Source organism: Musa acuminata, chromosome BXJ3-10 (assembly GCF_036884655.1).
Source record: "Musa acuminata AAA Group cultivar baxijiao chromosome BXJ3-10, Cavendish_Baxijiao_AAA, whole genome shotgun sequence".
Taxonomy (NCBI): Eukaryota; Viridiplantae; Streptophyta; class Magnoliopsida; order Zingiberales; family Musaceae; genus Musa; species Musa acuminata.
Window position 1 is genome coordinate 22234690 of NC_088358.1, and position 23068 is coordinate 22257757.

Below are 23068 nucleotides of genomic sequence, written 5' to 3' on the forward strand. Positions count from 1 at the left end.
GATATAAAAGTTTATTCTTTTCTATAAAAGTAAAGAGAAAGAGTTCAAATACTAATTTGTTTTCCATGGGTCCCAATTGGTCACCACTTTTACACATCCAACCCGCATTCTTATCCGCTTGGTAATAGGATGAAAGAGTGGGTCCTGATGTAATATCCAATCATTTTCCGGCACGTAATTGTTAGGTGATCAAGCGCGTGGCGCCCCGCAGGTGGATGATTAGATAGTTAAGAGTTTCCTTTGGCTCCGAATTCTCGTTTATTAGAGAGTTTATTGTTTTTAGTGTTTCTTTTATATTAATTGGGAGTCCTCTTCTTTTGGCGAAATCTCTCGACGAGCAGATCGGATCGAATCTATTCTCGATAGTAAAGGAGGGAAAGGCTATATCTGCTGCCCACCGACTGCGTATCTTCTCGCTTGCCTTCCCCGCTACCATCGCCGGCCCAGTTCTTGTGCCTCTCCTTCTCTCGGTCGACTCTCTTCGTCGTTCCCAACCATCGCGGTCGCCGAAGGTAACACGAAGCCCTCTTGTTTTCCCCTTTCTTTTGGGGCCTTTTCCATTGAATCTTTCGTTGTACCTTCTTATTCTTCTCTCCGATTTATCGGATCGAATCATATTTTTCTTTCTTTTTTCTTGTGTCTCAATGAAAAATCATGTTTTTGAGCATTACTTGGAGGCGGAGGTAAGCTGGGTCATAAGAGCAAGTGGGATTTCATGGTTCTCTGTCTTCGTTGTTCTGGTAGTGGAATATGATGCGTAGGATTGTACTTATTTATATGAGGCTAAGCATTCAAGGAGGTGATTGGTTTCGTTTGTCCTGCCTCGCTGACTGGAGATTTTAGTAGTTAGTATCCTGCTCGGTTCCAGGAATTTTTAGTAAGCATATGAGGCTAATCTCGTTAAACTTTTCCAAATAATTGCTTAGATGAAGCCGGACTTTGGAGAAGAATTGATTCTGCTTTCTGTGTGACATTGGTTGGGTCTATTTCTTTTTTTTTTTTTTATTTGGCAAAGGTTGGTCGGTGTCTTTTGACTGCCTGAGGGTGAAGGACCTACAAGATAAACACCGTTGATGTAGGGTTGAGGTTACCTTAGGCGGAGTCCCCTGTAATGCCCAAATCAGACAGTGAAGAGTGGAACTCGAAGCAACGACCAGCTTAACTAGAGTTGACTGGAGCAGAACATCTTCACAATTTGCAATCTTGGCATACAGATACTGAACAACCATCATGTTTGCAGCACTCATAGCAACATCCTGACATGAAGTGGTTGTGCAGCACTTACAACAATATCCTGAATACATAGCACACGAGCAACACTAGTACCCACAAAAATTTCCTTATTTTGGTGGTCGAACTTATGCCATAGTTTTTCCATTCCTTTTATGAACTCAACCACATTATCTTTCAGGCTTGTAGAGAGACAGAGGGAGAGAATGGAGAGTGCTAACTTCTTGGTTGCTTTAAGCCTGGGTGGCCACAAGGTCCTCGGTGAACAGTTGTTAGGAAGATGATGGGCTACCACACATCAAGAGGTTGTGTCATGTTCACATGGCTGATAATCTCACAAGTCATTTATTAAGATTTCGATCAGATCATTGCTCACATTTAGTTCATTTGGAAAAATTAGCAACTCAAATAGCCTTTTAAGTTTGAATCTTTTTGTTTCTCTATAACGACTACATTAAGCTAGTTTGTAATATTTGATCATAAACTTATTAGGGTTTCAATATTTTGGCTGCAAGGTCACCTCTAGGGGTGCTCTACCATTATCGCTGCCTTGTCTTATATCTTACCTTTTACTCTCTTTACATCTTCTCTATGCCTGACCAGCACCTCCCTCCCCCATTCTCCCTTCCCTCTTTTTTTTCCTTTCCTTTTCCCTCCCTCTTCTTGCCCTCTCATCTCTCTTTGGCCAAATTTGGGTCTTGCTTTTGTAAGGTAAGCATGGTTTGCTCAGGTGAGTTCCTAGGGCATTGGATGGCAATGGACCTTGGTGCCTTATTGTGCCTAGCAGTTTTGACAACATTGATATCAATAAAACTGATCTTTTGGAGCAAATGGGCTTTATTTTCTGTAAAACCATCCATAAACATTTGGAGGAAATGGAATGCACTAATGATAGGATGAGTTAACATTTTTCATTAAAATTCTTCAAAGTTATTGGTCATGGAACTTAAAATTATATAAACATGCATGTGTCTATATTCACTTATTTACATGCACTTTCTTTTCATCCTTTTTTATTGATATTTCACCTATTGACATTGGTTAATTTTTGACAGAGGAAACGATCTGTAGCCAGTTCTATCATCTCTCAACTTTACTGAAGTTCCTTTGAGTTTGAAAGCTCCTATGGCACAGCCATCAAATCAAAAGACAGTATCGGTGTATTTTTATATTCCCAATATTATTGGTAAGTTTTTGAATCCCAATATTTGACTTATGAAAATGTGTTGTTAATCTATGAAGAAATAGGAAAACATGCTCTCATTCTTTCTAATATGACCCATTAGTTGTAATTAATCATTAAGCATGAAGTCAAATATGCTTTCATTCTAATATGACCCATTAGCTGTAATTAATCATTAAGCATGAAATTCTTATGTTGAATATGAGCATGATGTTTTCTAATCTTGATAAAGCTAGTGAGAAACACTGAATGAGGTCAAACATAATATTGCTATAACTTATGTGATTATATATTAGTATGTATATGATACTGTAGCTGGCTGAAGAACTGAAAGTAGGGATGTTATTTATAACTGTGGTCATGGCAATGTATTCACCTAGTAAGGTGATGAGATGTTATTCTCCCCCATGCCCACAATATACACGAGGCTTGTATGTCTAAGAACTCATGCTTGGAGATTTTTCTTCTCTCTATTGCAATAAAATAATGTTAGTTATTTGTTTAAATCTATAGTAGTTAGTTTGGAAGATTTCTCCTTGAATTAGAAACACCTGTTAGAGCAAGCACTTCTAATAATTAAGTACTGTAACAGGACAAAAAGAAATCACTTCCCAGTACTATTCATCTTTCCAGGGTTCATGGAAACCTACACAAAGATGTTATGGTCCTATACACCACTTTAGTTCCAATGTCAGCCACAATCGCCGCCCTATGGAGTTTCTTCCTATACACCTGTGGACAAGTGATATCATGATGGGTTTGCAACAATTCTTATATTGTTGACCACGCCATGCGCACATCACAAAGTAATCCATACAAATTTTGAATTCATACCAACATCAGCACCAGAATGCCATACTACAACCATATAAGTTGTCTCACCAATCATATTTAAAGAGTTTTGGGTTTTGCTTATAGTAGGTCTTATTGGGTCAAGGAAATTAATTTTCTCTCTTGACTGTCTAAGTGCTTATGCATGGATGTTGTCACCTTTATTGTTGGTATGAAATTAGCTAATTATTTTAATTCTGTAGTTAGTTGAGGAAGCACTTCTCAAATTATAGAAATGCTTTCAGAGATTTGAACTCTAAGTTTTAACATAACTTGAGGTCCAAGTTGTGTTATGTTACCTATAAAGTAGTTAAGATAATGCCACTACTATTATGAAGATGACTTCATCTTCACTTCCAACTCCAGACAGGATTTTCTGACAGATGTGAAATCAGACTATTGCTCAACCTAAATCTTGAGGATGTCATCATTAGAGCCAAGTCACTTGATCAGCAGTACCAGTACTAGTTTAGCCTGCCTTTCTGGTGAGCCATACCAGAGCCAAGTCACAGGGGTTAGTATTAGTCGTAGTTTGGCTTGCCTTTCTAGTGGCCATATGAACCTGGTTTGTAGACCTTTAATTGAGTAGGCCTTATTTTGGTTTGTTTGGTCAATTTGAGGGACCCAGCACGACATCAATAATTAGCATAGCAAGGGAAAGGTTTCCTCTGATATGGATTGTTTTAAGACAAATGAGTCAAATGACTAGCACATGCATGTGTTTTGCTCTTCTTACTTTGCTAATTCTCTGCATATTTCAGTGCAGTGTGTCATTCTAACAACTAACAAGTAATGCTACTATTTTTATTTTTCATGTGATAATCTTTCATATTATTTTGATTTCTTTGAAAATTTCTCTGTTCTGCAGGATATATAAGAGTCATCATGAATTGTGTGGCATTTGCTCTTTGTTATTATCAGAAGACTCTCTTTACCATTCTCTACTTCGTTAGGTAACTTTTGTCATATATGTTAATTTTCAATTGTTTAGACTGTAGACTATACTGCAACAAATTTTTGGTCATTAGTTGACTACACTTTTGTTTTCCAGCTTTTGCTGTGACGCATTGGATGGTTGGCTTGCTCGGAAGTTCAATCAAGGTAGAAAGGATTCAGAATATCTCATCAAGATAGTTTTTTTCCTATAACTTTTTCATTTACAGTAGCTGCATCAGCACATTCTTACTCCATGGTTCAACAAGGTTATCAAATATGAAGTCCTTTTGGAATGTTTTTTTTTTTTTGAGAAGTGTCCTTTTGGAATGTTTTCTTTTACACTTGAAAAATAATTAGCCTAACCCTTTTCTGGCCAATTTGATCATAATCTGCACTGACTTTATCAACTGATTTGATTGGGATTGACTTTTCTGGCAAACCATGTTCGTGTATGCATGCATCTACATAGATGCAAAAAATAAGCTATGTCGATTTGCCATACACCTAACAGATATCCTGTCATGGAAAAATGGTATGGTTTTGTCCATATTGTTTTCAGATAAATAACCTAACAAATTCAGCTTAATTTGTATAAGGAAAAGAAAGATCTGACACCAAAAATATATATGGAGCAAAAGGAAGGATGAGATGTGAACGACAATTGAGTTGAAATTGAGCTTTTGGAAAAGAAGCTAATGTATGTTGGCAACGAGATTGGTTATTTTTATAAAGAAAAGTTTCATGTTTGCAATGGAGTTGCCTGAAATGATATTCTTTTGGTGTAGGACTAGCAATGGAAGCAGCAGCAAAATCATTTAGGCTTCTATACATAGAAAACACAATAGGCATTGGCAAATAGACCTCCCAATATGTATAGCACAGCAATTTATGCAGCAAAATCATTGAAGCTTTTATTATTATTCAGTAATATTGAAACAGCTGTTTGCAACCAAGTGATAACCCACATCAAATGATTGTAACTAGGAATTCCTCCTATTTGGTGAAATTAGATTTTGTTGCCAAAGCTGATATGTTCTATGCACTTCACTATATAACTCCTTCAGCTGCCTTGTAGTTCTTGATTTTGTTTTAACAGTTCCCATCATACTTTGGTAAGACATCCACCTGCATAGTCATGAATGGTGTTTTGAGATTAAAGTTCAACAAGGCACCACAAAAGTAACTAATTTTCCCAACTATGACACTAGCGACTAATGAGATTGGTAAATTGTTTCTTATGATCATACATGATGCATTATTATGAGTGATGTTAAGTCGTGCTTCTAAACTATTTTGTACTTTCACAACATTAACTCATATCTTTATTACTAATTTCTTTAGATGGCTTACTTCAATTATTGTATAGTAAATCTTAATGTATTATTAAAACCTCCTCATTTTCCTCAACTGGATCCAAAAATTTATCCCATAATGTTTGCTTAATTAAACAACAGCAATGTCACATCAGTTTTGTGTCTTTCTGATGCCATTTTCACTTTCTTGACCATAACATCTGTATTGTCACCAAGAATTGCCATTAGAGTTGCTGGTGGTGTTTTAGCCATCAATCTGAGCACTATGGCATACTGGTGTGATTTGATATGTATACTAGTAGAAAAAATAAACAAAGAAATGAAATGGAGGTAAAAAGTATGAAGAAACAATGGAATGTAGTGAAAAGAGAAAAAAGGTGTTTCTGTTCTTCTCACAGCTCCATTTTCAAGCCGACTCCAGGAGACAGATTCCCAATTAAATGATCAAGAAAGCAGTTTTCATTGGCTCAACCATATATACCATGTGGTAATTTCTGAAAACTATATTCCGTACCCAATGCTACCTGTCACTGCCTCCTTGGCTCCAATTTTAGCATCCTCCATTTGTTTCACTATATTGACAAAGTCAGCAACTTTCATTAACTAAGCTTTTCTTGCCATGGATCAAGACAGTTTTCTTTTCCTCCCCTAATTCAAGGAAGTTTCATATTTGCCAGTGTAGACATCAAAGCTTGTCTTTCTTATTAAAAAATAGAGAAACATCTCTAGTTTTCCATGTATCGCATGCTACTGCAACAAGTATTTTGCTGATTTTCAATGTTTGCCTCTTCTTTCAAACATTGATTAAATTTTTTATTTAGTTTTCTATACATGTGACTTCTCTTATCACAATGCAGAACATTCTGGTTCGAAGTCTATAATAAATATGGCATTTGTTGAGAAAACAGAAAATGGTTATATCTACTCATTTACTAATTTATTCTGATTTGTGAACCAGTGTCAACTTTTGGAGCTGTTTTGGATATGGTAACTGACAGGTGCTTCTCTAACAGGCCCTTTGGGCATTCTTTTCTATGAATGCTTAAAATCTAAAATCTTCTCTACTTAGATAAGTATACTTAAAATGAATAAACTGTTTTCTTCTGTATGTATGTCTAATTATCTTATTCTTGTTTCTCTTCATTCTTCAGGGTTAGCACTGCATGTCTACTGGCTGTTCTCTCACAATTGTATAGGTACTTGCATCTTTGCATATATCTAACTATTTTTTTATAAAAAATATATATCTAACTATTATGTCTCTTGTCTGCATGGCTGATTTTCTTGTTAACTTTTCTGCAGGCCAGGCTTGATTTTCCTGGCATTGCTTGGGTTGGACATTGCAAGTCATTGGCTGCAAATGTACAGGTACTGTTTCATCTTTGGTGTAGCACTACTGATTTATGGGAATCAATAAGTTCTTGTGCTTTTGTTAATATGCCACTGCAGTTCATTCTTATCTGGCAAAACTAGCCACAAGGATGTAAAGGACTCAACTAATTGGCTTTTCAAATTATACTATGGGAACCGCATGTTCATGGCCTTCTGCTGTGTTGGATCTGAGGTACTTTGTCTACCATCATTACTTGTGTAGTCCACTTTTTTTAATTGACTCTATTGTAATGTAATCACAATGTCATGCAACAGGTTCTTTACATTATCCTCTATGTTCTTGCTGATGAGAAATATGAAAGCTTGTTTGAGGTAAACTCTCTTCTATTACATGGCTTTTTCTTTGTTTTCTTCTTATTTGAAATCTTGCAACTGACTTGAATCTTTTCATCTGACAGGTTTATGCATATGCTTTGGGACAAAAGTCACTTCTTTCTTTACTGTTCCTTTTAGCTTCCATTGGATGTGCAATTAAGCAAGTGGTGAACGTCATCCAGGTGACCTTTTGTTATTTTATTCTTATGAATTGTCTAATGCCTGTCATATATTTAGGGCAGTGAAATTAGTTCTTTTGTTGCATTAAGTGATAACTTGTTGAATAAAATTGAGTACTCCACACATCTTTGCTTTCTAAAATCTTGCAGATGTGTCTTTTTACAGTTGTAGAACTCTTATTGGTCATAATATAACTTTTAATCCTAGGAACAAGCACATGTGGTAAAAAACCACTGAGGACGTTACATTGCAACATATAATCTGAGTAAAACTTTTCTATCAGACTCGTCATTGATATCATTAGATTTTGATAAAGGGGGACTAGCACTTGTTAATACTGTAAGCTTGCACAAGTCTTGATGCCAAGTTTCCATGTTATGTTAGCCTAGCAGTTCATCAGTGTCACTTTATGATCAAATGAGCTATTGCATTTTTTTCAGATATGGCATGTTCAAACATTTTGTATGCTTGCTAATATTCTTAAGCATCTGTTGCACAATGAACAACTCTGCAAATTCACATATAAGTGACTTTTCTTTCTGGAGGTCCAAAGTGTTTTCCTTGGTGATCCTCAACTAGTAGATGTTTCCCTGAGATGCAAAAATGTTTATCTATACACTGAAATTATGCTTTTGCTTATTTCAGATGAAGTCTGCTGCAGATGCTTGTGTGTATCATGATATGAAAAGAAGCACCTGAGGATGAACTCCGAGTAACTGATGTCAATGGCTCCATTTCTGCTCAAAGCAAACCTTGGCAATCAACTTTTGACTTTTATTTGACTTTGAAACTGTTTGGGCGTCTTAAAAAGTTAGGTCCACTTTATTCATATTCAACTGATTGGGACTTTATCAATAGTGTTTCATGTCTTTGTTATGAGAGAGTTTGGGGAGTCGTGGAACAATCACCATTTCAGTTTTGGCACTAATCTAGAGCTTGAATTTTCAGTGATACTCAAGTGTTGTTAATCCTCATGGTTTTTTCATATTCCAAAAAAATTCACTCCATATGTATACATCAAGTCCATATGCACTCGATGCTAATGATTGAGATTTAAAATTAGACATGTTAACTAGGCTTTAAACCGTCGGTAAGTCTCCTTAAATATTTGTATGAAATATATGTTTGAGAATTGATCATGTTATTTCATATTTGAGCATGTAAACAAAAACAAAAAGAGCACAATTTTTGCTGTCTGGTACATGAAATGTGAATACTAGATTAAGGTCTTCAATCTTATCAATGATTTTGTGATGAAAAGGCTAAGTTGATTTTGCAGAAGTTTTTGTTCTTTTGTTTTTTTTTTATCGATAAGGTCTGAGGAAATGCATCAGCAAAGTAATAATCGTTCATGGTTTGTTCCTCTATTGATGTTTGGTGTTGTTAATTGTGGTTATCTATTCATAAAAGCAGCGAGGATCATCTAACCTTATAAGCCAACTCAAACTCGAATCTCCTCTCGGTTCTAAATTTCAATGTCACAATTTCTATGGCCCGAGGAATAGTACAGCCACATAAATTCCACATAAGGTAATTTTATGTCAAGATTGTTTGCCATGAAAGCCACAATGATATTCATGTAATGGTTTAATACTTGTCTAATCTTAACTCTTGTGAGTCTAAAATAAGTCTCATTCAAGTCAAAAATCTGGTACATGGTAGTCACTTCAGAAGGAAGATTGTATTGCTATTGCCATTTCACTGACTGTATTTTGTAGAATTATTCCGCAATCTGAACCGTGACAAGAATTCCATTACCTTTCATGCAATTGAATTTGAAGGGTAGAGACAGGTTCTAACAAGCAACGTCGGTAAAATTTGTTGGAAACCTTGAGTACTTCCAAATCTCTTCAAAGTGATCCTCCTTCTGATTCAGTGAACTTCATAATGGATTGGTCACCATGAGGTGTAGAGTTCCCTGTCTCTCACTTCTCTGCAGAACTCCCATAGACAATCTTGATACCAAAAACTTGGTATCAACAGACCATTAAGTCTTCAGATTGATTCTAGAATGCTTTAAGACTTTTTACCGATGCTGATTTATGTGCAGATGGATTGTTGAGTGTACAAACCACTGACTGCATTTGCCAACTGCTGTTTGTTTCTTCTTCTTTTCGAGACCACTGTGAATCCTTCAGTGTCCTTGTTCTTGTCTGCATGCTTCGATAATCCATGATCATTTGCTTGATGACCATACTTTGTATTGGCTATGTTACTGGTGTTCCCTTCATTTGTTCGAGTCTGAGTTTGAGTTGGTGAGTCAAGAGTACCCTGAGCTTCAACTGTGGTGCTCAAACTGTCTTTGACCGATCTAACAATGAAGCTGAGTAGGATTTGTCTCGCAAGGTCGGTCCTCTGCGAAGTTTGTATGCTGTCTTTCCCCTTACTGATCTTGTTCTTTCCTTCATCAGAAACTTCCTCGATTTCTGATCTCTCTTCTGAAAGAACTACAGTGGTTTTGTCATTTGCAGTCATTACTGGTTGCAGTTGCTCTTTCTGTTCTGTTCCAGGAATTTGTGCCTCTGGGCTACCATCAGAATGATCTTGTTGTTCCAAAGCTTTACCAGGCACAAACTCAGCCGCGTGAGGGTTCATGATGCTACTACCTGGATTACTGCTGCTTGTAAATGCCTTCTGGGAATTTGAATAGAAATGTTTCTTACGGAAAGAATGACCAGATTTGTAGTACAGTGTTGATCTTGGACCACATGGTACTCTGGAATCAACAGACTGAGGGAGGATTCTCAATGGTTGGGGTGTTGTCTGATTAGAAACTCTCATGTCATACGATCCTCTTATAGCAACCGAGTTGTATGGATGAGACATAGATAAAAGTGATCCCGGATTGAATGGAGGAGCTGAAGCTGAAAGTTTGCTTCCATTAGTTGTGGCTATCTTAGATGGTGCCAAGTCTTGCAATGTAGCAGAATCACCTTTTTCAGTAATATTTGATGTATCTACGCCACTCGAATGTGCCTCTTTTTCAATATCATTACTCGATGTTTCTGAATGAGAAGTGGCTTCTGTTAGTTTTACTTCTTCCTCTGATATCTCTAGCAAACTGGGGTTTTCCTTCGAGTTGTCCATCTCCTTTTCTTCTGCTTGCTCCAATGTTGACCTCAAAACTGTTCCAGGAGGTGAGATTGCTACCTTTTTGTAAGATACAAATTTGGATGCAACCATCGCAAGCCTGCCAGAGCCAGAGGCTTTTGTACTTTGTTCTGACAAAGCATCTGCATCAACAGTCTTAATCTGTGATCTATTTGCATCTTCTCCACTAGTCAAACTTCCATCCTTTCGAGTGTTTCCCGCATAAGAAGGATCAGTTGGAGAAGTTCTGAGTGCCATTTTTGCTGCTGGTGACAAACTTTTCATCTTAAAACTAGCACTGGTTGAGCTTGCTATCTGTGAGTTACTCAACGTTAATTTATGAACATCTGGTCTTTTGGGGCCCATGTTTCTTCGTACTTGTCCAGAACGCCCTTTTGAGGTTGCTTCTTGCCAGCCTTCATCAGAAGATTCATCAGGAGACACCATGTCCTCCTGTGTGAACTTACAAAGGACCACACTATCGTGTTCTTTTGACTTCTCTGGAAGGTCATCTTTAAATTCCCTCAGCTGAATAGGTTCTTCTTTGATAGTTAATTGTTCGTCATTCAGCGCTTCTATGTTTGTGATGGATTGTTCGTGAATGGATCTACTGTTGTTCTGCATTAGAAACTAGACTATATGAACAGGAAACTGATAAGAGCTTAGAGATTGAGTATATTAGGAGCAAAAAGCAAGAGACTGTCAGATAAATTTAGTATGCAGAAATGATTATTGACAAAGTTGAGATATCTCAATAAATAAGTGAAGCAATAACTGAAATTAGCCCTTGTAGATAGATTGTATCAAAAACATTTCATTTCTTAGGGGCTAGGTAAATAATCTTCCATGGAATAGTAATAGAGTTCGATGGGTGTTAAGTCTTGTAGGCACTACGGCAGAGGTGGACACCGACAACACATTACTTCTACTACTGCTGTCTTGGCATTAAGCATTTAGCCATGTGGCTTGGCTTGGTCCATTTATCTGACCAGTAGGTTACTTGGCCTTCACTAATGGTCAAGTAACCTTATTCATCCCTCCATGTAAGATAACATGTCTCAAGATGCCGCCAAATTGTGCATTGCATGTATATGAATATGGTTTATCACAAGTTTGTGAAACATAAGAAAACCTAGAGGGGGTCTTAAAGCTACAGTGATATGGACATTACGAATTGACCAGAGGCTAAGACACCCTGATGCTGAGACCCCAACCAATGCGCTGTTTGTGAAAAGTTAATAATGTATGCAATTTTACCCTGTGATCTCCAATATTGTTTTCATGACTAAGTCATTGTCTTTGTAGAAAACTTTACCATGGTAGTAAGGCTTGCCCACTTCATAGACCAACATTTTGAAGGTTCACATTTTTTAGTTTGAGCTACATATAATTCTTTACAGCATTTTGACTCTGATGAAGGAAGATGATTCCTTTCTATCCTAGTAAGTGTGGCTTTTTATTATTACTCCATTGTGTGGCAGACCTCTTGTGCTGACCATGTTAACTTCTACAATCAAAATGGAAATCAAAAGAAAAAGGGGTTGTTATAGAGAATCCGAATGAAGTTAGCCAACCTTCATGAGGTCAAGGTCATAACAGAATAAATAAGGTCATTTGAGCAAAAAATAATCCCATCAAATATATAATCATATCTCAAATATGGAGGTATAGCTGCCTAAATTGACCCTCTCAAACCCCACATGGGCAGGACTTGTGCACTAAGTTTGTCTTTTTTTTATCTCAATTAAATTTTAGTGAGAAACATTTATATGCTTAGAACTGAAAAAACTTTTAGGTTCAATATTTATAGTTCACAAACCTCTTATTCCTTTTCAATTTTGCTACTATAATAGCTTATTCGCTATTAGCAAGAAAGCTAATGTAAGTTTCTTATTTTCCTGTTTTGTTTTCACCTTCTGGACCAAAACCCCAAAAATTGGACCAAACCTGCCGAAACAACAAATCGACCATCCATATCAATAATGATAAAGAAACCGAGCTTTTGAATCTTTATTGAGCACACATTCTATCTTAAGAGTACCACATTGACATAACTGCATATTCCTCATATCTGTTTGTCAAGTTATATTATGCATCATTATCCACATAACCCTCACTGATTAGCACTCAGTCCCTAAAACACCACTAAAAACCATTTGGTAAATGTAATTATGCTACTTATCTGGCATTTCTCCTTAGTCACTTCGAAAGAGATGCTAGAGATTGCATGCAAACTTTAATTGTGACTGTTGTAACTTGTAAGTTACGGCAAATAATTTTTTTCTGTCTTCTGCTCCATATCACATGGCATCTAGTGTTTTTTCGAGTAAATGGAACCAAAGAGAGGGGGTTTTCCATTCTTGCATTTGAGTTTTTTCCATTTATTGATGTAGGATTAACCCAACATTTTTGTTCATTTTTGGTCCAAGTTTATTTGATTTACTCCTTCGTTGAGATTGAGAGGGTTTTCACAAGAGAACATTAGAATCAAGCTGACATTGCTCATAATTTTTTTGTGAAAAAATAAGAAATTAGTAAAACTAAGATATTCTGTGATTGCATTAGCAACATCCTCTATAGAACTAGCTTAATATTCAGGTATGCTTAAGAAAAATGGTGAAGGAAAATACTTACGCTTGGATGACGTTGCTTCCTCTTACCATCTCTTTCTTTTGAATCTTGATCTGGGTTTATGTAGTCAAGAAGATCTGAAACACTGTGAAATGAATACTTTCAAACTCCAGTGAGTCATTCGAGCAAGCAAATCATCCATATGAAATTGTAGCATTGGTTTACCTAAGATGACCTTTGCTGGCAATCGATGCATCAGGCTTTGGGATACCTCTTCGAGCAGCTTCTTGCTGTTCTAAAGCTTTTGATTCAAAATATTCAAGCCATGCAGCAGCATCCTACATTAAGTTGCATACCAATCACCTTCTAGATCAATAAAAAATACAAGTACAAAAGTTTAAGTGGGAGCAACCTGAGTGCGAAGATCTTCTGATCCAAGCTTGGCTTGAAGTATCTGCAATGTGGTTTGTTCATGTTGCACACTCAGTGTATAGGCTTCCATCATGGAGAGGGCTATTGCAATAGCATGGTAGCTTGCAGCAGTCTGTAAAAGTAACCAACAGATGCACTATAGTTATGGTTTCACAGAGTTACCTCCAGGAGCTTATGTTTTTTTCACTAATAATGCTATTAATAATTATAGGATATCAATGATGTTTCATCTGCTTTTGGCATAAAAATATCAAACACGTGTGTGTGAGAGAGAAAGCAAGAGAGAGAGAGAGAGACCTGTATGTGATCAGGTCCTAGTAACCTTTTATTGCATTTAAGAGCTTCATGGAGGTATCTGAGTGCGACATGGACATTCCCCATGCCCTCTTCCATCATTGCAACATTTATATATGTTGCAGCAGAATTTGGATGTGAAAGCCCACATGAGAAGTGAAGAAGATAGAGTGCACGATTCACGTACCTGAAGACACATGTTTGTTAACACACAATCTCTAAGCATTTAGTTCAAAAGTAATATAGTAATCTGATATTTTTATATTGACAATCAGAGACAAGTAAGCTTATTTTCTTTATTTAAATGAATATGATATTTTTATATACTATATAGTTTATATTGCAGTTTTGATAAATTGCCCAGCAAAAGCTTGTTCTTTCTGACAAATTTCTGAATTGTCCATTTTCAGCGGTACAAGCCTACATTTGTGTAAACCTTAGTGTTAGATGCCTACATTTGTGTAAACGTTAAAGAGGTTCTCAATCTAGTGTATGAGAAAATTAGAGAATATTTATGAAGAACATTACCAACGAACATTTTTCTACAATCAGGACTTTCATTAATTGATATCTCTATATATCAGAAGTCTCAGTGAAGTAGATTAATTATGTCTAATTAGAGGGAACCGGGTCATGCTGGAGCCACTGCTGTTAAGTATATCAGAGTCATTTGTTACAATCATGTAAATTTATTTGCCTTCGTTAGTTTTGTTCAAGGAAAGGAAATCCTAATTAGATGTAACCTAATTTAAGGTCTTTTGCATGCTATTGTACCTTATAATAAGTCAAAGAAAAAGTTTAGCTTACAAAGTTCTTAGTTGACTGAGGTACATTTGCTTAGATAAATAGCATGAAAAAATATTCTTAATGGAGCACACATTAAGGAATAACTAGGAGCTTGTGGTTGGCTAGTAGCATTTATAGTAATAAAAAGTCATCTGTACAATACTTATGGAAAGAGCAAATGTAAAATTATCTTACTCTATTCTCTACCTAAAATTAGTCCAAATTTAACACGGAGTTCAAGGATAAAAGAAGATATCAACTTTTAAAAAATGTAAGAAAATATGATATGCAGAAAATTGTGAATCCCCCAATGATTGCTCAAATCAATCATTTGAAAATGAATGATCATTATCTGAGACTTACTTCAAAGCCAATTCAATATGTTGGAGGCGGTAGTAGAAAACAGAAAGATCCCCATAACTTTTCATGGTATCTGGATGGTCAAGGCCAAGTTCTCTCTCATTAATATCTAGTGCTTTCTGCTGATATATGGCTGCCTATGAAAAGAAGTTTGTGATTAGAGTGAAATCCACATAACAAATACTCATCAATAGTTAAGCACTGTTGTTTGCAGTAAGATCTAACTAAATAATTATAATATTATTTAGAATGTAAACACTGGCCGACAAATAGTGTCGTGTAAACATCTATCTTGTATAAATGACTGACAACAAGCATAATATTTTGAGTTCATTTTGTTGTTCGGCCAAACGTTTTAGCCAGACAACAAAATACAACAAACACAGCCAACAAGAACAAGCTGTATGTCCCAATAAGTTGTGAAGTGACAAAGAAATATTGTAGCATAAACATCTATCTTGCATAGATGACGGCCAGTAAGCAGAAATTTTTTTAGTTCTTTTTGGTGTGTGGCCAACCATATTAGGACAAAGGACTACAACAAATGTGGACATAAAATGGCAAATCTCAGCATAAAAAATCATAAATATTTCATGATGTTGATACCTGATTAAAATCTCCTGTATGGTATAGAACGACTGCAAGAAGACTGTAGGCGTTAGCAGTCAATCGATGATATGGACCACAGACTGCTATCATTTTTGTTAGTGCCTTCAATAATAAAAGCAAAAGTTTAGCTGATGGAAGCAATAGCAAAGTGGTTGAAAAGAAGATTGAAATAAGCTTCACCCCTGTTACATGTAACTTTATACAAAATGTTATATGCATTATATTTTTGGAAAAAAAATTCCACCTTTGTGCCAAAGCTAACAGCATCATCTAGTTTTCCTTTGTCCAAAGCTGCCTTTGATGATTCCAGTAAATTTCTTCCATCTGCAGAAGAGAGGACCACATGCTACAAGAAAAATATTCAATTACCCTTGGTTAATTTTAGTCCCAAATGGTTTTAGGATCAACATTTCACATCAATAATTGTCATGTCATACTTTGCACACAGGAACCATGCTGATAATATCAGATTTCTCAAATGGATTTGGGCTATCCATGTCATAGTTTCTGGCAACCAACTCCAATCCAACCTGTACCAGAAAAGTTGTGATTAAAGAGATCACCACTGAAATGAACTCTAGAGATAAAGTGAAAGTGGAATCTTTAATTACCTTTTGGCAAAGGCCTCGGAGAATCACAAACTTACGTAAGTGATTAAATTCATGTTTTATCCTCCAACCAAATCTTTTTAAAAGAAAGGTCTCCACCCACTCCATTTTCAGGCTATATCCACTACTCATGTCATTGTCATCATGCTCCATTTTAGATGTGCCCACCAAGACATTTAAAGTTGCAGCAATTGCTGCAGACATATCTGAAAAGTTCTCCACTGCTGCAACAACAGCTCGAATTATGTACTTGAAGGATCGAGTAACCATCTCATGAATGCAAATTGACTGAATATGTGGCAGCTTTTCTGCAAGTTCAACCTGTTATTTTCAATAGAGAGGGTCATAGTTATTTTTATGTTGAATAAACAAAAACAAGGAAAGTTTTTGTTATATTGGTTTTCCATGCTCACCACACGTCCTAACGAACACATCTTAAGTCCCCGTATATGCATGAAATCAGTCAGAGTTCTCCCATCAACTGGAGAAAGCTCAAGTGACGCAAAATCTGCAACCTGTGCAAATCAAAATTTTAGATGAAGCATAAAAGAAATGATCGCTTTCTAACTTTGAACAGATTGTGTCATGTATCAATGTTTAACATTTAAAAGATTACCAGCTTCGGAAGTGCAATGTCATCATAGAATTGATGTGCCATCTTGGTGAGCTCCTCAATTGACTGTCTCAAGAAAAACACTCCAATTTTATTTCCAATTTGAAATAATGACTACAACAGCAGAAAATTTTTCTTTCTTCTTCTATTTGCTAGCTTTATTTTGAGTGCAAAGTCAAAGCACGAAAGGATCGTTGGCTTAATAGTAGGACGTAGGAGTTGGCAGGCAGGTAAAGCATTAAGTTTTCTATCAACTCGCCATATTGAGGAACCCAGGTCAAATTAATCACTATACAACACTATGATAAGAGTTAAAAGTTAGGTCCGTCTATGTGTGGAGAGATTGAGAGAGAATGCATATCGAGATTCAATTGCCCAGAACAGTAAGTGTATGTACAGCCGGTATGGAACTGAACTAGCCAAAATTGTCTGGTCCATGTAATTTAAATTTCTGTCTATACCAACCTATACAGTTGTTATTAAAATCCTCATTCTAGTTAACCCATTTCATTATATACATGAAAAAGAAAACAATCTGCAAACTCCATACCCCCTAATAGACATCATCCTATAGTTTGTTCATTGATTATCATTGCCTTTATTGTTTGTAATCATTATAATTATATTTTATTTCACTTATATTTGTAATTGTCCCCTTAATATCCTACTTAATTTAGCATAGACTAGCTGGCTAATTTAATCTGCCTATGATGTTACCAAGCATCATATATGATACTTGTACTAGAAATGCAAATGTTTGTTCATCATACCAAAAGTGTACTCGGAATGCAATCGAGGAATTCATGCGGCAACCATGCCAAGTATAATGTACTAGCTGGCACAGTCCTAGACCTTGACACTGTTGGCATATAACCAGCCCATTACTTCTAGTTACACATGGCATGCCAATGTACATTGGACTAGCAAATGGTACACAAGCCCACACATGGTCTGTGCCATATGGCACAATGCTCAAGCAGCTGATTACCCCTGTGCTCCCAGCACAGTGTACTCGGAAAAGAAAATGATCCCTGCAATTGAACACTTATAAGTAGACAACTGTTAATTATACAATTTTGGTAGTCGGGATAAGTTGAATATGACACGTACCTTTTTATGAAGACCTGTTTTTGAATCTTTCAAGTGATGAAATGCTTCTTCTGGCAAAAATTTCCTTATCTCTTCTGCCTCTTCCAAATCACTTTGTTTTAATTCCTCTGAATCTGCTGTTTTTCTGGCAACTTTATCATTAGAACTTAGATCTTCATTCTCGGAGATGGTACCTGCATTCTCTGTTTTCTTTTTAATTCTTTTCAACTGTTCAAACTGCTTCCCAAGTCCTTTAACAATCGGTTCAGTAGAACTGTCTTTGCTGTTGTCCTTAGGCTCCACAGTTACTGAATTATCCTTTTGCTGCAAGTGCTGTAACCAGGAAGCACCAAGCTCCCATCTGATGGACCTTTCCATTGAGTGAGGAAGTTTTTGGAACTTTCTTAAGCTATCACCAAGTACTCTTCGTACTAATGACCTTGCTGAACTCATATCATTAGCATCGGAAGAAGACTGGCGTCCCCCTGATGGTTCTGTGGTAGATGATCTGCGTAGCAATACCCTCAAACTGCAAAAGTGCTTGAATGTTGAGTTCAAAGAATACTGTATGAAATTGAAGAATTAGTACGATTAAAACATAGATTAATAAACAAGTCGAAATTCACATTCATAGGAAATCTTTCTCTTGATAAAAAAATATGATGAAATCTTAGTTTTGTGGTTCTTGCTTTTGCCAAACCATTGCATGCGTTCAAGATGATATATCAGGAGAATGTTGTAGCATGTTTGAAATTTCAAATTTCTCTCTCTGATCATGAACAAGTGTATTAAAATTTAAATGCAATGTATAGGATACCATTCTAAAGGTTAAATTAGCAATTGTTTAAGCATTAACAGACCTGTTGATATTTAGAGCATTGGAACCACCATCTGGTTGATCATCTACATTAATGTTCTCCTTTTCACTACTACTGTCCTTCGCATGGCCTGAAACCTTTACAGTGGCTGTATATCCACAGTATTTAACTATGACCACTCCTAAAGTTCTAGTGTCCTGCACAGCAGCTATCTCATCTCAGGAATTTGCCATAAGAGGTACAAAATGATGGGAAATCATAGAAAATGGGATCAGTGTTCTTACTTTTATGGCCACGCTTTCATCTGCAGTCAACCCTTTAAGAAGATTCCTCCTCGCAACCTCCTCAGTGCAAAGGTCAAGCAATTGACTGCCCTCAATTTTATCCTCAAATTTCATACTTGCATCACTGCAATCCTTTTTTACTACTATACTCAAGTCCCCAGTTTGTTCTTCATGTAAGCTTGAGCCTTGCAATTTAGACAGACCTATATTGGAGTTCATGAGACACCTAATTGTTGACACGGCTTTAAAAATTGCTGTGTCGACAAATAGATTGTGCAGCAAAAATGCCTTTCTGTCTCGGATCAACCTCTCCTCTTCAGTTTTACATGGAATTTTTGCCAAAATCGAAAATTCTGTTGCCCATGGTCTAAGAACATCCTTACCATCCAGTCTATGGCCACCTCCATTCCCTCCCCATTTCTCATCTTCAACTGGCAGCGAGGAACATTTCGCGGAAGAATCAACAAAAACAGGGGGCACAAGCCACGTATTTGCACGGAGTCCATACGGCAGATTACCAAACTGCACATTTGAGGGAAAAAAATCCTCTTCAGTAGGTAAGTACTACAGGTACAATGCGCAAACACTAATTTGTAAAACTACGGTAGAGCCCAAGGTTGGAGCTAAGACCTTGTTATGGTCTACAAAAGCTTTCATCAATGAGTCATATGCCTGCATTTGATGAGACAGTGTTAATCACAATCTCTTAATTTGCAAAAATAAGAGACATTTCCAAAGGATTAGGATAAATGTAGAAACAAGAAACCGAAATACTTCCAAATAAGTATCACAGGCAGGAAGCAGATAAAATAGATGCAAAACACAGTTTTTCATTCATTTTCAGGAAAACAAAGAGCTTCCGAGAGCACATGTTTCACTGATTTCGAGACAAAAATAAATTTATGGAGTTACCTACATTTGCAAATGCAGTGCTAAGCTGTTGCAACAGATCCACCAGAGAGTGGCAAAAGATAGAACGTTTTCCAGTCATATAAAACCCTTTGACAGAGGCAACCACATTAATTAGCTTCCCATTGCAAACCTTAACCTGCAGAAGCCGGCAATTCCTCTGTATATCAAGCTCTATCAAGTGTAAAAGGCTCAAACAGTTCAATTTTTGACTAGTGCCATAAATTCAACGGCAAACAAGGAAAAGACACTTCATATAGCACACCTCTAGCTCAAAAAAGTCGCCTTCCTGCCCCTCCCCAGCGCTCCTCCCACCCTCACGTCTTCTTATAACTGCAAGAAGATAAAGCACACAACTCTATAATCCTCATCCTGCAAGCAAACTCTCTAAGCAACCATACATCTCGAACAAGCAACATTACATAGAATTGGAGGAGAGAGGTGGGAGAAGGAGAAGAAATCATAGAAGTCGGCGAGCTTGGGAGGCGGGTGGATCGCCGCCATGTCGAACTTATCGGACATCGCGGGAATAGAAACTTCCGAGGTCGAGCCCCTCGTGGGCCTAATCGTGCTCTGTGTATGCTGTTGCTGCTGCTGCTGCTTCTTGTGTTTCCCGAAGGCTGTGGTGCAGGCCATGATGTCCAACAGCCGTCGCACGTGTGCAACAACCTGTTCCTCCCTCACGTACTCCTCTGCACGTGTCAATATATATGATTATAGATTATTATATAGATCAATTATTATGATCAAACAGTAAACTTTCACATGCACGTGTTAATGAGTCGAGAAATGGTTCGGGAAGATGGCACATCAAGTAGCCGAGGACGACAGGTGTGCCGTACACCGAATCCCGACGCTGATGCCGTTAGATTTGATGAGCACGAGGATCACATGAGGCACTCGTACGAAAAATCTTAGCTGCCACGTCACGCGTCAAGTTTCACGTTCCCAATAATCACAATCAGAGACACGTGGGCTCCATCGTCGTCAATATGCTTTTGGGGCGCACAGTAATATCTAAGAGTAATACTTCTTTTACCTAACTCTACAAAGATCGATATATATATATATATATGTCTTAATTATGATTATATAATATTAAAATAATCAGGACCGATAAAAGCATAATCAAAATGTCTAGATTCCCCAAACTCCTAGTTTGTCTCAAGTAAATATTTTATGGTCATCACAAACATAGTTTAGTGGACTATTGTGGCGGCAGAATTGATTGGTTGCATTAATTGAAGAGCTTTGACAAAGGACAAAGGAAGCGATGGGAAGCCGCTTCGACCGATGGTGGTGTTGGATATTTAGTATCTATCAGCGGATCAATCTTTGAGAGCAGCTAAAAATATCACAGGGAAATAATAATGATGTCAGCTGCAGTGGAAGACCTTTCCCGAGTGTTGGGTGAGGAGCGTTTAAGTGAAATAAATAATACCAGTAGAAATGCTGTTGGCAGACAAAATATTTCAGTAGCTCAGTTATAAATATTAGCCTATGATTTCAATTATGATGACAAAAATTGCATGAATATCTATTGTGTTTAAATTGAGAATCGAATCAGATCAGATCTTATTCATCTTCAGGTTAAATTCTTTGCCTGCACTGCTCAGATAGGTACCATAATTATCCACTAAGTTTATGTCATCATGTAGAGAATGGGAGGCACCACAGATCCTACTCCTGAAGTAGATATAGAGGCTGTTCTTATGACTCGAATTTTTAGAGATTATTTTGGTTGGAATCTAAATTTATTTACCTTTCTAATCTTAAATCTACCATGGAGAATATCTAACAGAAGAAGCATCACCACCTACCTTCCACCATCCTCAGGACGCACGGCTTCAGAGACACGATTTCCACGCCATCGGTCAGTCGCTGGCCTCGTGCCTGCCACATATAGATGCATCAGCCAATATAGCACAAAGCAATTCTGCTCTACTAAATCCGACGGCAAAAGGATTCAACTTGTTTCGATGGAGACAATCGAAACAGGGAATGTAACAAAAGTGAAGATTTATCTTTTTGTTGGTTTCAGTACCACATGCATGAGGGAGTAATTGGTTAGATGGCAAGTTCCTGTGTTGGAGCTTAGCAGCCTTCTCACATCCAGTATCCTATCAGTGGATATTCCCTGCAAATCACCAAGGATTCAACCAGTCAATCAAATTAAAAGCAAATTGTGACTGTCGAATGCTTTTATTAAAGTTGGGATTCCCTCTCTGTGGGCTAAAAGACTGTGCTAGAGAATAAATGAAGAGCTTATGCATCAATCCTCTTGCATTAAAGTGATTACTCAAGTACCTTGAGTGTCACCTGCGACTCATAGGGTGTGACCACTGTGACATCAATAGCAGCAGGCACAACTGGCAAAGAAGAACAATCAAAGGCACAGTAGTAACCCTTTAGAGAAAGGATCATCAAGATGCATGTATACGAGAAATATTCAGGAAGGATGGATGGATATGACTGCATACCCTTCTCTTCCTTCTTCTTCTTGTCACCTCTGGCTCGGTTACCTCTTCCACGGCCAGCCTTGGGAGCCATGAGAAAGTCTCACAAGGTCAACAGCAAGTGGCTGTTCTCTGCATAGGAGAGCTCAAAGGAATGAGAGTAGCGGGCAGTAGGAGAACAGAGAGGTAGAGAAGGAAGCTGGGGAGGGTGTCAAAGAGGATAGATAGGATAAGGGAGGGGGAGGAGAAGGCTTAACCTTAACCCCTCACGGATTTCTCTCTCAATCTTGGCCTCATGTTCTCCTGCTCTGCGGAAGGGAAGCGATTGCGGGGGCCTATTAATACAAAACCTTCTTCTGAACCGTGCGCTGTGGGACCCGACGCACTGAGACAAAACGGCAGGATGGAGGAAGACTAACCGCTGAGAGCCAGCCACATGGCGGCTCGAGGACCGGTGATCTTGATGGTGCGGCCGGGGCGCTTGTTTTATTGGTCGTTCGTCCGCGAGCGGCACGGGAAACCTTTGTTGCGGCGATCGTGTGTGCGACGGCGCGGTAAGGTTTGTCACGTGTAAAGAGCATCGACAGGGAAGCCTATGTCGCGTATGAATTGTAACACAAAGGGAATTATGGGCCTGCAGGCATCAGAACAAGACCGGACACACCAACGTACTGAAGTTTAGCTGGAAGAAGACGACTAGTTTAATGGAAGGACACAGATGATTCACTTACTAAGATCGTCCAGTGAAGATGGGTTAAAAATACATCCC

General features: G+C 37.6%; 2 protein-coding genes across 4 annotated transcripts; one reads left to right on the forward strand and one right to left on the reverse strand.

The window, feature by feature from the left end:
* The first annotated feature begins 306 nt into the window (after positions 1–306).
* Positions 307–8333, forward strand: LOC104000419 (probable CDP-diacylglycerol--inositol 3-phosphatidyltransferase 2). Of its 2 annotated transcripts, XM_065171591.1 has the most exons (12): positions 310–512; positions 1412–1535; positions 2286–2416; positions 4113–4197; positions 4296–4345; positions 6452–6491; positions 6645–6689; positions 6796–6861; positions 6943–7057; positions 7141–7197; positions 7284–7382; positions 8026–8333. In XM_065171591.1, exons 3-12 carry the CDS (start codon positions 2356–2358, stop codon positions 8077–8079), a joined length of 672 nt encoding a protein of 223 aa, XP_065027663.1. In that variant the 5' UTR covers positions 310–512; positions 1412–1535; positions 2286–2355; the 3' UTR covers positions 8080–8333. The 2 variants fall into 2 exon arrangements, with proteins under 2 accessions (XP_009420733.1, XP_065027663.1); XM_009422458.3 differs by lacking the exon at positions 1412–1535 and having other exon boundaries at positions 307–512.
* A 566-nt stretch (positions 8334–8899) lies between these two features.
* Positions 8900–22603, reverse strand: LOC135582382 (protein REDUCED CHLOROPLAST COVERAGE 3-like). Of its 2 annotated transcripts, none has more exons than XM_065171590.1 (23): positions 22324–22603; positions 22151–22212; positions 21888–21980; positions 21664–21736; positions 20266–20535; positions 20109–20176; positions 19851–19982; positions 19565–19606; positions 18935–19456; positions 18693–18847; positions 17854–18361; positions 16747–16809; positions 16544–16645; positions 16134–16451; positions 15960–16052; positions 15767–15868; positions 15520–15624; positions 14917–15050; positions 13771–13954; positions 13454–13585; positions 13267–13379; positions 13105–13186; positions 8900–11088 (listed from the first exon to the last, which is right to left on the reverse strand). In XM_065171590.1, exons 1-23 carry the CDS (start codon positions 22391–22393, stop codon positions 9421–9423), a joined length of 5091 nt encoding a protein of 1696 aa, XP_065027662.1. In that variant the 5' UTR covers positions 22394–22603; the 3' UTR covers positions 8900–9420. The 2 variants fall into 2 exon arrangements, with proteins under 2 accessions (XP_065027662.1, XP_065027661.1); XM_065171589.1 differs by having other exon boundaries at positions 8900–11100.
* Positions 22604–23068: the final 465 nt, after the last annotated feature.